Source organism: Typopeltis vanoorti, chromosome 14 (assembly GCF_054136105.1).
Source record: "Typopeltis vanoorti isolate ZY-2024b chromosome 14, IOZ_Tvanoo_1.0, whole genome shotgun sequence".
Taxonomy (NCBI): domain Eukaryota; kingdom Metazoa; phylum Arthropoda; class Arachnida; order Uropygi; family Thelyphonidae; genus Typopeltis; species Typopeltis vanoorti.
Window position 1 is genome coordinate 64,240,288 of NC_143562.1, and position 14,321 is coordinate 64,254,608.

Here is a 14,321-nt window from a genome sequence, read left to right on the forward strand (position 1 = left end):
GAAAGCTGGATAACTGAAGGTCAGATGTTAGGAAGTTAATCATCATTAACTCAAGTTAAATAATAATAAAAAAAATAAATAACACTTTGGTTACTTAAAGCCATTAGTTACATTTTTGTCCATATTTCCTCTCATTTGTATCCAAATGGCACTTCTTCAACATTGTCTAATGATAACAATGACCATCTAATTTTTCTTTGGGAATCTCTGTAGAGGAATGTCTCTTATTTTTTTGCAAGAGATAGATCAGAAGAACCTTGAAAACCTGGAAAGTGCTGCTTTTGACATGTGTATGTAGTTCTTAAAACTTCAAGGTAATATTCTTATCTCACATTTTTGCTCCCTTTTATATCATGTTCTTGGAAACTGCATTATCACTGTGAATGGTATTTCTATCAAATAAATAATAAGTAATAACTAAAAAACTTTTTCATGTTGGAAAAAGGTAGGGAAGTATCTATAAAAGTTGGGTAAGGATATGGAGCAGATTTTTTCATATAAGAGTGGTGAGGTTAGTGGAATGCATTATTGGACAAGGTAGCAAGTGATATAAAAGGGAGCAAAAATGTGAGATAAGAATATTACCTTGAAGTTTTAAGAACTATATTTTTAAGAACTATAAGAACTATATTTTTAAGAACTATAAGAACTATATTTTAAGAACTGAATGAATTTAAATATAGGTGTGATATGCATAGACATGAGTAAGGAGACCTTCAGTGTGAATCTTGTAACTTTGTTGGATTGAGTACTAACAGTAGTAATATTTCTTAGTTATTTGTTTCTGATCTGCCTCCATTGGCAGGTTTCCAATCCTGAAGTCCAACTCTTTTGCAGCTGATCAAGACTTTGTATTGCATTTCTTCTTTATTATTCCCTTGTTGATAATTTGCACTGTTTCCCTAAATACTAATGTTTTTTTACTCATCCTTAGATCTATGTTTACTCAGTATTAAATTAGCCACATCTTGAGTTTTCTTTAACATAGATTATTGCTGATATACTTTAAATAAAATGAATTTTACCTTTTTTTTTCCCAGTCCATTTGAAGGAAGATTTCCAATTAATATTGGCATAACTGGATTTGTAGCAGCAACAGGAGAGGTAACGAGGCAGATTTAAATAAGATTTTTTAAACTTTTCTCAATCGCTTAAGTATAATCTTCTAATTAACCTTATTTATTATATTTCTCCAGTTTATTTTTAGTGCTGTATATGAAAATTTGTTAAATTAATTTTAAAAATGCAAAATGTTTCCTTTTGTCCTATTTAGACTCTAAACATACCAGATGCTTATCAAGATGAAAGGTTTGATCCATGTGTAAGTTTCCTTTCAGCAGTAGTTTTTGTTGTTGATACTGTTATTATAACACCTGTATATAAGAAATTAAAGGGCTCATCATGGGAGGTCATCACTATTTAACACACTGCTTACCATACTCTCTCTGACAATGTATTCCACATCCTCACCACTTTCCAAAGAGAGAACCCACTTCTCATTCTCTTATTTGTACCCTTCTTCTTATGGATGTGTAATTGCCAAACTCAAAGAAGTTGCAGTCATTCTAGGAGAAATGTTGTTAGAATTTCAACAACAGCTCTACATCCTCCTGAATTTTTGATATTTAAAGAATGGCAAGAGAAATTATGACTTAATTTCTCTTCCAGTGGGATACAGACATACAGAGCATAATGATATCGATTATGAGATAATAAAACATCTTCCACTATCTGCATTGGATTTTCTCCTCTTACTGTACAACAGAATACTTACCAAGGAGCAGTTTCCAAATTTATGGCAAAAGGTAATTATCATTGTTGTTGCAAATCCTATTGCTTAGAGAAAATGGTTAATGTTTGATTTCCTTGGTATCTAGAAAGTAATGTTTTGCAGCGCACAATGTGGCATTTGTAGCCATTGAGATTGGACCACTTGGTTGTTTAGAAATATCTGTCAAGAGATGCATTCCGAGGGTTTTGGTTTTCTTTGACATGGAAAAAGCTTATAATACAGCCTAGAGATGACATATTAAAAGACCTTTATAACCTAGTGGCCATCTCACTCATTTTATTGAAACTTTCACCCTAGCCATTTTCCAAGTTCAAGTAGGAAGTACACCCTCATGACTAAGAGGAGAGAGGACAATACTGACCCTGCAGATAGTGCTCTGTTTGTGGATAACTACATTTTTTTTTTTTATTATTCCTATAACATGAAGGTCACTGAAAGGCAACTTTAATATGCAATCAATTATATATCTTCATAGACTCTTAGTAATGGGTTCAGGTTTTCAGCAGAAAAAATGTGTCTGTGTACACTTGCAAAAAATGCAGTCTTCATCTAGAATTAGAGTTGATGATGGGGCAAATTATCTCAGGAGCAACAGAAGCCAAATTCTTAGAACTCATTTTTGACCAAAAAAATTTGCATTCCTTGCACACAGTTTTCAACTAAGAGAAAAGTGCAAGAGAGCATTGAATATCCTCTGTACTCGCTTCTCTACAGAATGGGCTGATCAATATTACTTATCTCCTAAAACTGAAAACTTTGCCTAGCCATCCTATGTGGACTAGTATATTTTCCCTAGATTGCCATTCATGTCCCCTTCAGTATTTATCTGAAAGAGATTATACAAGATTCTGGCATAAACTTAGACAATGCTGTCTACACTGAATATGATAGTCTTCTCCAATAGCAGGCTTGGACTCCAGCATTCAGCACCTCACTGTGCCACGTTAAGGAAGTTGCTTATACCATCACCAATCTGCCTGCAGATGTTTAACATGCACCAACCAGAGTACCCTTGACTTCATTTTTATACCAGTGAATTGGGATTTGATATTGTGCTGCTGTTTTTCCTGACCACATTGTCTCCAATCATATTCCACTTGAATGCAGTAACTATGCTGTTAAGTGGCATGCTGCCATCTAGCTTGTGCTTCTACACATAAGGAAAACTGCTACCAGAAATGCACAATTAATACAGACTCACTTTCTTTATAGGCCACATCTTCTTTTGCATACAATCCATATCTAGTGCTCTTTGATGATCTACAATTATTGTATCAAACCCAAAGGTCCTTAATTTTGATATTCACTTTTGCTGTATTCCCAGTCACATTGGAATCAAGGGAAAAAGAGTGATACAGCGGCTAGGTCAGTACAGACTTTCTCCATGTACTGTTTGTTAGTCCCCTCTACAGACAGTTAACAAAAGCAAAGTTAAGAGATCAGTAGCAATCATCTTAGTAGGAACACTAACAAATAAAGTGCACGAGGTTAAGCCCAAATTCAAGCATCAGCACAAAGAATTTGAAATAGATTTGTAGAGAGGGGAAGAAGTTGTTCTTGCTAGGTTCTGCCTAGGTCACCATTATCTTACGTATTCTTATCTATTGATGTCGCACTTATGTGTAAACACGGTAATACTCACCTTACCTTGTTATTCATCTAACACTTCGCCCAAGAGAAGAATGTAACTTTCACAAATCTGGCTGAGCCATATATACACTTAGGTTAATCTTACTGGACTCAAACTGCATAAAATTTCTTTTTTTTTTTTTATAAAAATTCATTCATACAAATGCATCTTCCCATAAATGTCTTATATATTTTTTATTTTTCAACTTTTTTAAATTTGTTTTCTTGTATACATAAGATGTTATTTAGCTATTTATTTGTTTACCTTGTGTACTGCTGTGACCTCTGTAATGGTGCAGTATGATCTTAACTGCTCTTGCACCAGTGGTCTGCTAATCCTGAATAGCCATATTAGTGAAAACATATGTAATCCTGGTGCTCTGATATACGAATGTTGGCTGTCCTCCTACTCGTTTGTCCATAATATGACTGGTTGCAGCTTACCCGGTGCACTCTGGGTAAATCCAGAGTTTGCAGCTGGTCTTTTGGGGAGTAGATAAAGGTTGTTAGCTTTTTGTCTGGTTTATAAGTGGTCATAAGGTTATGCATTTTTTAAGATCTTGGCCTTGGCTGCCAAGAAACTCACAAATCATATCAACAAGTTTGAAAATCTAACAAAAAATTTAGCAATGCTTCCACAACCACCCGAAAACAACATGGTTAATGTATCTACCACTATCCTCAAAGCAGTCCATCAATGCACTCGGTCATGGCCAAAACTTCGCCATTGCACCCAGGCACACACAACCAAAGATTTCATGATCCAGATTGAGTGTGGAATGTACAACCTTTCCGACAGTGAGGCTAATGATATTAGGCATAACATAGCCAACGTGCTATCAGAGACGAAACCTTCTGCAAGCAACCTGCCGAACAGAGAATATAAAGCCCTTCTGCATCTCAGAAATAACAAAAAAAATAATAATCCTGAAAATGGACTAGGTCAGTGTTACTGTCATTTTAAACTACACAGATTATAAAATTAATGACACCCTTCTTAAAGACTGATCCACCTAGCACCTACTAAATTATGATCCTATCTACACACAGATTACAACCATCCATAGACTGCTAAAAAATGTTACTTCCTAGCCAGCAGATGTGACAACTAACTAAAACCTACAATTCCAGACCCCCCTCCCTCCCCACTCATATTTATGGACTTCCAAAAATCCATAAAGAGGATGTATCTCTATGCCCAATTGTAAATGGTATAGACTTGCACACATGCAAACTAGCTAAACATTTAGCCAAAGTTTCTTGTACTACTGGCAATACGGCGTCACACATCAAAATCTTAGCCCATTTTAAGTCTAGTACACAAGCTTTCACACTCCGCAACACTGACTTAATGGTTAGTTTTGATTGTTCCCACTTAAGAACACCTTGGCACTTATCCAAACAATTTCCTCCTGATATCTCAGCCCTGTTTCAGTTCTTCACTATGACCTCGAGCTGTTTTGTTTTGCCAGGAAAATTCTACAAACAAATCGAGGGTACAGCCATGGGCTCCCCTCTTTTTTCTCCCTTGGCTAACTTTTTTTATGGAGACTTTTGAAAAGAATGCTCTAAATTCTTTATCCCTTAAACCCATTATCTGGCTGTGCTATGTGGATGATGCATTTGCAATTTGGCTACATGGCTGGGACACCTTATGCACTTTCCTATCCCATTTGAACATCCAAGGATCCAATTCACTACAGAAATAGAAAGTAACAATATGCCTTTTCTAGACATGCTAGTTACAAGACAACCAAATGGATCTCCGACCTTCAGTCTACAGAGCCCCCCCCCCCACACACACACACATATACATGCACAGGTAAATACATCCATCAACACTCACATCACCCTCTTCCCAACAGTTTGGAACTATAAAAAATTTATCCACTGGGAAACATTAATTTACTCAGATAACTTTCTACTCAATACAGAACTCACCCACATAAAAAAATGCCTTTTTGGCCAATGACTACACCTTCCACCAAATAAAAAAAGAATTTTAACACCTTGTATCTACACCATCCTCCCCCTTCCAAATATATAGATTACAGCAAATTCATCACCATCCCCTATATTCGTTGTCTCAGAAAAGGTGGCAAAGATCTTCAAAAAGCGCAATCTTGTGACCACTAATAAACCACACAATAAAACTAGCAACCATTATCTGCTCCCCCAGAGACCAGCTACTACCTCTGGATTTACCTGGAGTGGATGCAGTTACAGGATACCTGCAGCTGCAACCATTCATATTATGAACAATTAGATAGGATGGCTACCATCCATATATCAGACAACCAGGATTACATCCATTTCTACTATGACAGCCACTCAGGATTAGAAGACCATGCCTTGGATACCCAGTAGAAATAGTGTCTGGTTGATGCCTGTATAGAGGTGATGAATATTTAAATTGCTGTTAAACCTACGAATGTTGGCAAAGCAGGTTTGAAAACTTTTTTTTCTTTCTTGCAAGTGTTATAAATGTTTGTGGTATTTTCGGTTGTAAGGTTTTGATTTTTTTTTTTTTTCTTATTTAGAATTTTTTTTTTTTTTGCCTTGTTTTTCATGGGAGATTTTTTTTTTCATGATCTGCAGCAGTGGTGGCTTGTCCATAAAGACTGCAAGGCTGCAGCACCTCCAGTATAAAATGAAAGTTCCTGTTTTATTATTGCCGTTCTTAAATTTTTATATATTTATCTAAAAACCATTATTTTCTTGTTTGTAATACAATACCACTCGATAGTATTTTATATAATTCATTTTGTAGCAATAGTTGTATTTTGCAATAGTCAATGTGCTGTGCAGGCTAAGGCTAGTATCAGTACTGGCTAATATACTCAACGTTGGAGCCGCATTCAATGCAGACTGCACCAAACTGCTACCTAGTGGGGATAACACTGTGTGTGTGTGTGTGTGTGTGTAGGGGGGGGTAATGCATGATTTACTTGCAGTTTAGGCTGGTAGCATTGCAGCCGAAGATACGTTGCTTCCACATGAGCACAAACAACACAAATTAACATCATTGTCGTTAAAACAGATCTAAAAACCATTATTTTCTTGTTTGTAATAAGATACTGCTTGATAGCATTTTATATAATTCATTTTCTAGCAATAGTTGTATTTTGCAATAGTCAATCTGCTGTGTGGGCTAGAGCTAGTATCAGTACTGGCTAGTATACTCAATGCTAGGGCTGCGTCCAGTGCAGACTGCACCTAACCGCTATCTAGTGGGGATAATGTAGTGGGGGATAATGCGTGATTTACGTGCAGTTTAGGCTGGTAGCATTGCAGTCCCACCACTACAAATTCTTACGAGATGCCACTGATCTGCAGTAAAACTTAATTTGAATATATTGTTCTTCATTGTTGGCAGGTTGTAAAACTTAAATAGAAAGTAGAGAACATAATGAGAGGTGAAAGACTTGCAGACAATATTGCCCACACTAAGGAAGCTTATTTTCCTTTCTACATATGGACCAGTGGCAGCTCGTTCATAAGGGCAGCTCGTTCATAAGGAATGCAGCCCTGCAGCCCTTATGGATGAGCTACCACTGATATGGACTCAACAGTTTACCATCCTGGCTAAGGATGGTAAATCCTTAGTCAGGCATTAATTCTCAGTTACTTTAAAAAAAAGTGTACTGTACAGTATTTCAAAAGCTTGTTGATATAGCTAGGGAAGCATACAGGAAATCAAAATTCTATTTTATATAGACAATTAGGATGTGATGAGCCTTTATGAGGACTTTTCAATTTAAGTTGAGTTATTCAGTCTTGTACAGTGGTTGTGGGATGTTTTCCTTTTGAATTTCTCCCAGTTTTTTTATTTTTATTTATCTATATTTTTTCCCCTTCAGAAAGAAGTAAACAGATCAGAGAAAATATGCAGTTAACAGATATAATGCATTAGCCTCACAGTCTTAATTGCCTTGGCTGCAATTCCAATGAACAACATATCATGAGGATTCTGTATTAAAAAGCTCTTGATCATCACCATCAAAATCCTGATGTGCATCCTCTGGGATGGGGGAGATATTACGATGGTATTAAAGAAAATATAGTTAGATCATTACTTTCTATCAATAGTTTTCCTCAAAATTAATCTCTCAAGACTTCAGTGTTATCAAATTGTATATTTCTGTCTTTTAAGGCACATCTTGAGCCTCTGTAACTTAGAGGTTACGTACGTATGTACATAAGCCAGGAAGGAAGAGAAAAAAAAAAGGCAGGTTCATCTCACTGTATCATCCACCTAGACCTTTGGTCTTCCTGTCATTTTGCAAAAAAACACTTACTTTTCCAACCTTTCCTCTCCCATTCCGTTTAAGAAATAATTGATTATAGAATTAAGGGAATATCAAAAGATTTAAAAGACTTATTATTTCATTTATATAGTGCTCATATTCATTTTGTAACGTGTTCTTCTAGAGATAATTATTTAAATTATTTTTCCTTGTTGTTTTTGATAGGTAGATGTTGGAAGCAGTTTTCATCACCATAGCATATTGTGTATGCCAATAAGAAATGCTAATCGTAAAATAATTGGTGTTAGTCAACTTATCAAATCCACTCCATTTAACAAAAATGATGAGAATTTATTTGAGGTAAAGTTATTAATTTTAGGTAAAATTAAAAATTATTGATAAATATTTCAAAAATTAATAGGTAAACACTAATCCAATGCTTATCAGAATGATTATATGCATCTTAATTATTGGTTATTTATTCATTTCAAAAGTATCTCTTTTTTTTTTTTTAGTACATTTTTGAAGCATTGTTTTAACAGGATATATCTTTTAAAATGTATTTAACTAATATATATATATATATAATCTTATTATTATTCCTTCCCTCTTCTTTTACCTTGTGGTGTTGAGGATTTAACAGCTACCATATCTAGGTAGGTAGACATAGGTGTGTCCTATGTCTGTAGAAGCATGTGTTCATTGGCTGGTTTGCCTGTTCTGGGGGATGAAAAACCTGTTTCTGGGTGAAAAAATTCCCTTACTAACTCATCTTTAGTGACCAGAACATTGAAAGAGACCAGATAAATCTGGTCTTTTAACTCTCTCTCTCTCTCTTTCTTTCTCTCTCTCTCTCTCTCTCTCTCTCTCTCTCTATATATATATATATATATATATATATATATATATATATATATGAGCCTCTGTAGCTTAGTCAGTATAGACAAAGTCCTTTGGTCGGAAAGACCTCTGGGCTCGATTCCTATCAATGACATGAGGAACCTTTATCTGTGTGTATGTACAAACAGTGTAAGAAGGACTGTTCCAAAGAATAGAGGTAGATGGTATCTGAAGACTCATCATGTGAGCATTATGCACACATACTGAGATAGCCCCACTTTAAAATCATTCATTAACAAAGCAGTCAGCCTGTTTCACCATTCTCCAAGCCAAAAAATATATAAAAATCTAGTTTTCATGCCCATGTTAACCATACTATTACATCAGTTCTAGGAGTGATCTGTAGTTCTCTCTTTATATCATGTAGTGAAGAAGTTCTTTTTCATCATTCCTATAAAATACATAGTAACATTTGTTTCCTATCATATGTTCCCTTTTCCACCTATCAACCAAATTTTGTAACCTGAAAACTGTTACTTAAATTGTGTTAAACTGTGAATGAAATTATTTTGTATGTTTTTATTCTTCATTCACATTTAACATAATCTACCATATCCTAAGCAAGACTTGTTATATATTATTTGTTAGTCCCTTGCTTAAGATTTATTATTCATGTATTTTCCTTGAATTTTATCAGTTATTTAATTATATAATTTTAAGATATGTCATGATAATGGAAGGACTCTGTAGAAAATACCATTTATTTTATTGCTATATTCCTTCAGTAATATTATAAGATTATGGATATTATTTCTGGGAAAACTCCCATGTTACTCCTCTTAACAAACTATTACATTTACGGCTATTTGCCTGCTTCTGTTTAGGAGTGCCCCAGTTTAAATGTCATTGGCTCTTTTCTCGCGAATTCTTAGGGCATTGTAGACGTATAATTATCAATAAATATACGTTGCATAGAGGACAAGAAATTTGCACATACCTTTTTCTGGGTGTTGTAGCTCTTCTTCTTTCAGCATTGTCCAAACTACTGTGTGTGTGTGTGGGGGGGAATTTTGGCAAGTGGGAGAATTGAAATACAAATGGAAAAAACCCGGGTTTTTTTGAATAACACATGTATACATATATATTATAAGGGATGGGCGGAGTGTTTTTTATATATTTATATAAGGTGGGAAAGGGTGAAAGGGGTTGACAACAGCACTGATTTTTAGAGGGGGGGTTGACGTGGTGTGGTCCGTTTAGACTATTCTTGGTCGTCGTCTGAACACATGGAGGAAGTGGATGCTATGTCAGGTCGGGTAGGTGCTTCTGCTTTTGAAGCGTTTGTGTTATTGCCTATTGGTTGGGGTTGTGACCTCAATTTTATGTTGTGAAGCTTCCAAATCTTGGAGATTATGTAGGGCCTGTGCACGTTGATAGAGTTTGCGTCACACTTTATGGCTATTGTTTCCGATATTCTAAGCATTGTTTCATTGTCTTGTCTGTCTACTATGATGGCCTTGTCGATCTGCGGAGTATGTTTTTGTTTGAGGGCGTGAACAGCTATTTCTGTTTTTCCTGTGCTTTGTATTCGATTTTTCTTTTTGATGTTGCGTTTTTTAGTATTTAAATGTTCTGGAATAGGGATGTTATAATTGCGGAAGTGTTCTTGTAGTATTGTCCATAAAGACCTGATGGTGGAATCTGTGTAGGTGATATCAGTCTTTTTGGCAGGGAAATTTATAGACTACGTTGTGGTGTTCAAATATTTCTTTTTGTGTCTGAGATTTAGTGGGTTTTAGGAGATTTGCCAATTTTTGGTTTGTGGTGAATACCAGTTTGTAGTTAGTATGTTTGAAGATGTATTTGTAGGCTTTGTATGTGTTTTGGGAGTATGGTAGTTTGATAATTTTTTGTGTAGGGAAGTTTATTTTGGTACTTGGGTTATTTTGGCAGTTTTTGGCAGTCTTGTTTGTGGTATTAGCCTCCGTAGCGCAATTGGAAGAACGACGGTACATTGTGCCCTTCGATTGGAATAGGCCTAAGTTCGATTCTCGTCGCGATGGGAGGAATCTTTATCTGGTCGATTTCAATCGATGGTGAGTTAGCCGATCTCATACGGAGGTAGCAGGGTTTTTTCTCCCGGAAACTCGGGTTTTTCATCCCGCATACATACAAATCGGCCCTTCAGAACACACGCAATTTACAGACAAAAATTACTAGTTGTGGTGGTGTTGGAGGTGGGTGGTAGATGGCGTTGATTCGTAGTAGAGGTAAGGTGAAGAGACAGTTGAAGATGTCCTCCCGCGATGAGTCTTCGGACTCCTTGGAGGTATCAGGAATAATAATAATAATAATAATAATAATAATAATTATTTATTAGTTGTGTAGGATAGTTGCGATTTTCGAAGATCTGTGTTTTTTTTTTTATTTCTGCGTTTAGATTACTCTGGTTGGTTGAAAATTTGTACGCACATATGAATTGTGATAAGATGACCGATTTTTTAACGGAATATGGATGGTATCAGTGGAAATGGAGGTAGTTTCCGATATGTGAGGGTTTGTGGTATACTTTCGTGGCTATTTTGTTGTGTGTTCTAGTTAGTGTCAAGTTTAAGAAATTGATGGATTTGTTCTGTTCGGTTTCTATGGTGAATTTTAGTCTGTTGCTGTAACTGTTTAGGGATGCTTTTAAGGTGATGATATGTGTAGAATTTCCAATGCACAGAATATCGTCCACGTATCTGGACATTCTATGAAAATTTTCAACTAACCAGAGTAATCTAAACGCAGAAATAAAAAAAAATAACGCAGATCTTCGAAAATTGCAACTATCCTACACGACGGAAATAGCTGTTTGCGCCCTCGAACAAAAACATATCCCGCAGATTGACAAGGCCATCATAGTAGACAGACAAGACAATGAAACAATGCTTAGAATATCGGAAACAATAGCCATAAAGTGTGATGCGAACTCTATCAACGTGCACAGGCCCTACATAATCTCTGAGATTTGGAAGCTTCACAACATAAAGTTGAGGTCACAACCCCGACCAATAGGCGATAACACAAACACTTCAAAAGCAGAAGCGCCTACCTGACCTGACATAGCATCCACTTCCTCCATGTGTTCAGACGACGACCAAGAATAGAACGGACCGCACCCCATCATACCCCTTCTCCCCCTCTAAAAATCAGTTGCTGTTGTCAACCCCTTTCACCCTTTCCCACCTTATATAAATATATAAAAAACGCTCTGCCCATCCCTCATTTTATATATGTATATATATGTTATTCAAAAAAACCCGGGTTTTTTCCATTTGTATTTCAATTCTCCCACTTGCAAAAATCCCCCCCCCCACACACACAGTAGTTTGGACAACGTTAAAAGAAGAAGAGCCACAACACCCAGAAAAAGGTAAGGCGCAAATTTCTTGTCCTCTATGCAACGTATATTTATTGATAAATATACATCTACAATGACCTAAGAATCCATGAGAAAAGAGCCAATGACATTTAAACTGGGGCACTCCTAAACAGAAGCAAGCAAATAGCCATAAATGTAATAATAATATTATAAGATATTCTATGTATGTAACTTTTATGTGCCTTATGTGAACTGTAACATATGTTTGATTTATTATAATTGTAAATGAAAGTGAAGGAAAAATTAAGTAACTGTAATTTTTTTTGTTATTAAAAAAACATATAATCTTGTGTAATGTTTTGTTTTGATTGTTGCCATGGAGACAGAAATAAAATAGAACGCGTGAGCTACGGTAATTGGAAAGAAGGAATTAATATGAGTTGGACGAGTGAACAAGTTTAGGCGGGAAGAAGGAATGTATATAAATGGAAGGTGAAAATAAAGAAGGACACTCAAAGGCAGGAGCATTCAGAACACTACAGAGACGAGGAGAAAACTTATAGGCAGCTGAGCGTAAAGTCAGCGGTGGCAGTAATAGGAATTTTAGTGCCTTAATAAGATTAACAAAAGACCTGAAGGTTAATAGGCAATCCAGAATAATTCCTCTAAGTTCTAGAATTACTACTTATTCCTTTGTCGCTTTGAAGAAGGATTATGCAAATCTCAATTTGTTATGCAGTAGTAAACATGGAATAATTATTCTGCCTTATAGCAAGTCCGTCAAGATTTGAGTAGCGTGATAAATAATAATTCAGTTATCTCGGTGAAGAATTCTTTTGAATAGTGTTGCTTCGGAGTAATAAGTAAATATAGTTTTGAAATGTGCTCACATTGAATCTGATGTGCTAAGGATTAATTCCAGTAAGAACAGGCCTACTTTATTTTATTTCAGTGCAAAGATTTAAGTGATAGCTCCATCTCGAATATCCTAACATTTACTGTGGCGTTTTGCTGAGTTTAGCCAAGTCAGAAGCTTAAAAGTAATTCCCCTTGAAGTAATAACTGCTACCATTAATAATTCAATAAGTGCTTGCTGACTAAGCGTTAAATTATAGAATGCAACTGAGTGATACTTAGTAAATTTATTTACTAAGAAATTCTGAAGTTTTGAACCGTACGAACAATTTTTATTATTAGGAGAACTATGAATTTAGTATCTGAAGATATGATGTTTGATTCTATGAATGTTTTGACCTGAAGAACTTAAGTTAATTGTATTATCTTATTTTCGGAGTTATAATTTTATGTGCTTGTCATATAACCTTGTATTAAATGTTTTGTTTTATTGACTTCAATATTGTGTACCTGATTCTTTTTCATTGCACTGTTCATAAAAAGTTCGGATCTTGCAGGAGCCTTAAGTGTAAAATATTAACTTCGGCCTATATGATTAATGAGACTGCTAAATTAATTGAAGATTGATTCTACTATTTTACATAGGCTAATCTAAATATAGGGTGGTGCAGTATAAATATAAATTTCCCCATATTTTGAATAGTAATCAACCAGCAATTAATGGATTTTATTAAGAACAACTTTACAACAAGATGGCAGATTCAAAACCAGGAAGTACGTTCCAACAATTGTAATCTGTTATCATATGAGTATTCCACAGATCTGTCATCATCTTGGTTGCTCACTTATGGATGTTCTCTACCATTTCATCATTAAGCAATTGTGACAAATATGCACAGTTGTTCAGATGTAGCTGGAGTTTCAAGAGTTTCAAGTGAAACTTTTGAAATTGCTACAATGTGCAATTCAAGAGCTTGAATTGCACATTGTAGCACTATTTCATATGAGCAAATGTAGGGAAAAATTATCTTAGATACTGAAAGTGCAAATGTGATAGGTTCCCCAAATATTCACTGGACAGGTCAAAATGAGGTGGGTGGATCTTGCAAACAAATGCTATTATGTGAATGAAACAGCAATCATTTCTTATGTGTGGTTATCACCAGAGAGAAAATTTGAAGTGTGGCATATCATTTCAAACCAAGCAAGAGATCCTCAGTTGAAGTAAAGTTATACTTGCTACTTTCTTTGAATACATGCCTTTAATTTTTGAATACACTGAATCAAAATCCATTTGTCCTGACATTCAGCATTATTGTGTTGAAGGAAAAGTTCAACACAATAATTGCTGAATTTATTGTATTATTATTTTTTTAGTATTATTATTAACTAGTGAAAGTCAAGCAAAGATACTGGTTGTAAGTTTGATGTGGCAAATGCAAAATTGTGCATTTTGAGATGAAAAGACAGTAATAACCTGTGTATTAACACTGATAGAACTAGATTTCTGGGAATTCATGAAGTTAGGGACTTGGGAGTTAGTAGTGGTGGACAGAGAGTTGAAAAGTTCACATTCCAAAAGTAGATAAAACAG

The 14,321-nt window shown here is 35.3% G+C and overlaps 1 protein-coding gene across 1 annotated transcript in view; it reads left to right on the plus strand.

Moving 5' to 3' along the window:
* The window catches only part of Pde11 (Phosphodiesterase 11), a 384,638-nt gene that overhangs the window by 187,139 nt on the left and 183,178 nt on the right, over positions 1-14,321 (plus strand). Inside the window, exons 7-9 of the mRNA XM_090404525.1 lie at positions 1,041-1,104; positions 1,274-1,321; positions 7,894-8,028. Coding sequence (XP_090260651.1) covers positions 1,041-1,104; positions 1,274-1,321; positions 7,894-8,028 — 247 coding nt within the window. The remainder of the gene's footprint in view (positions 1-1,040; positions 1,105-1,273; positions 1,322-7,893; positions 8,029-14,321) is intronic.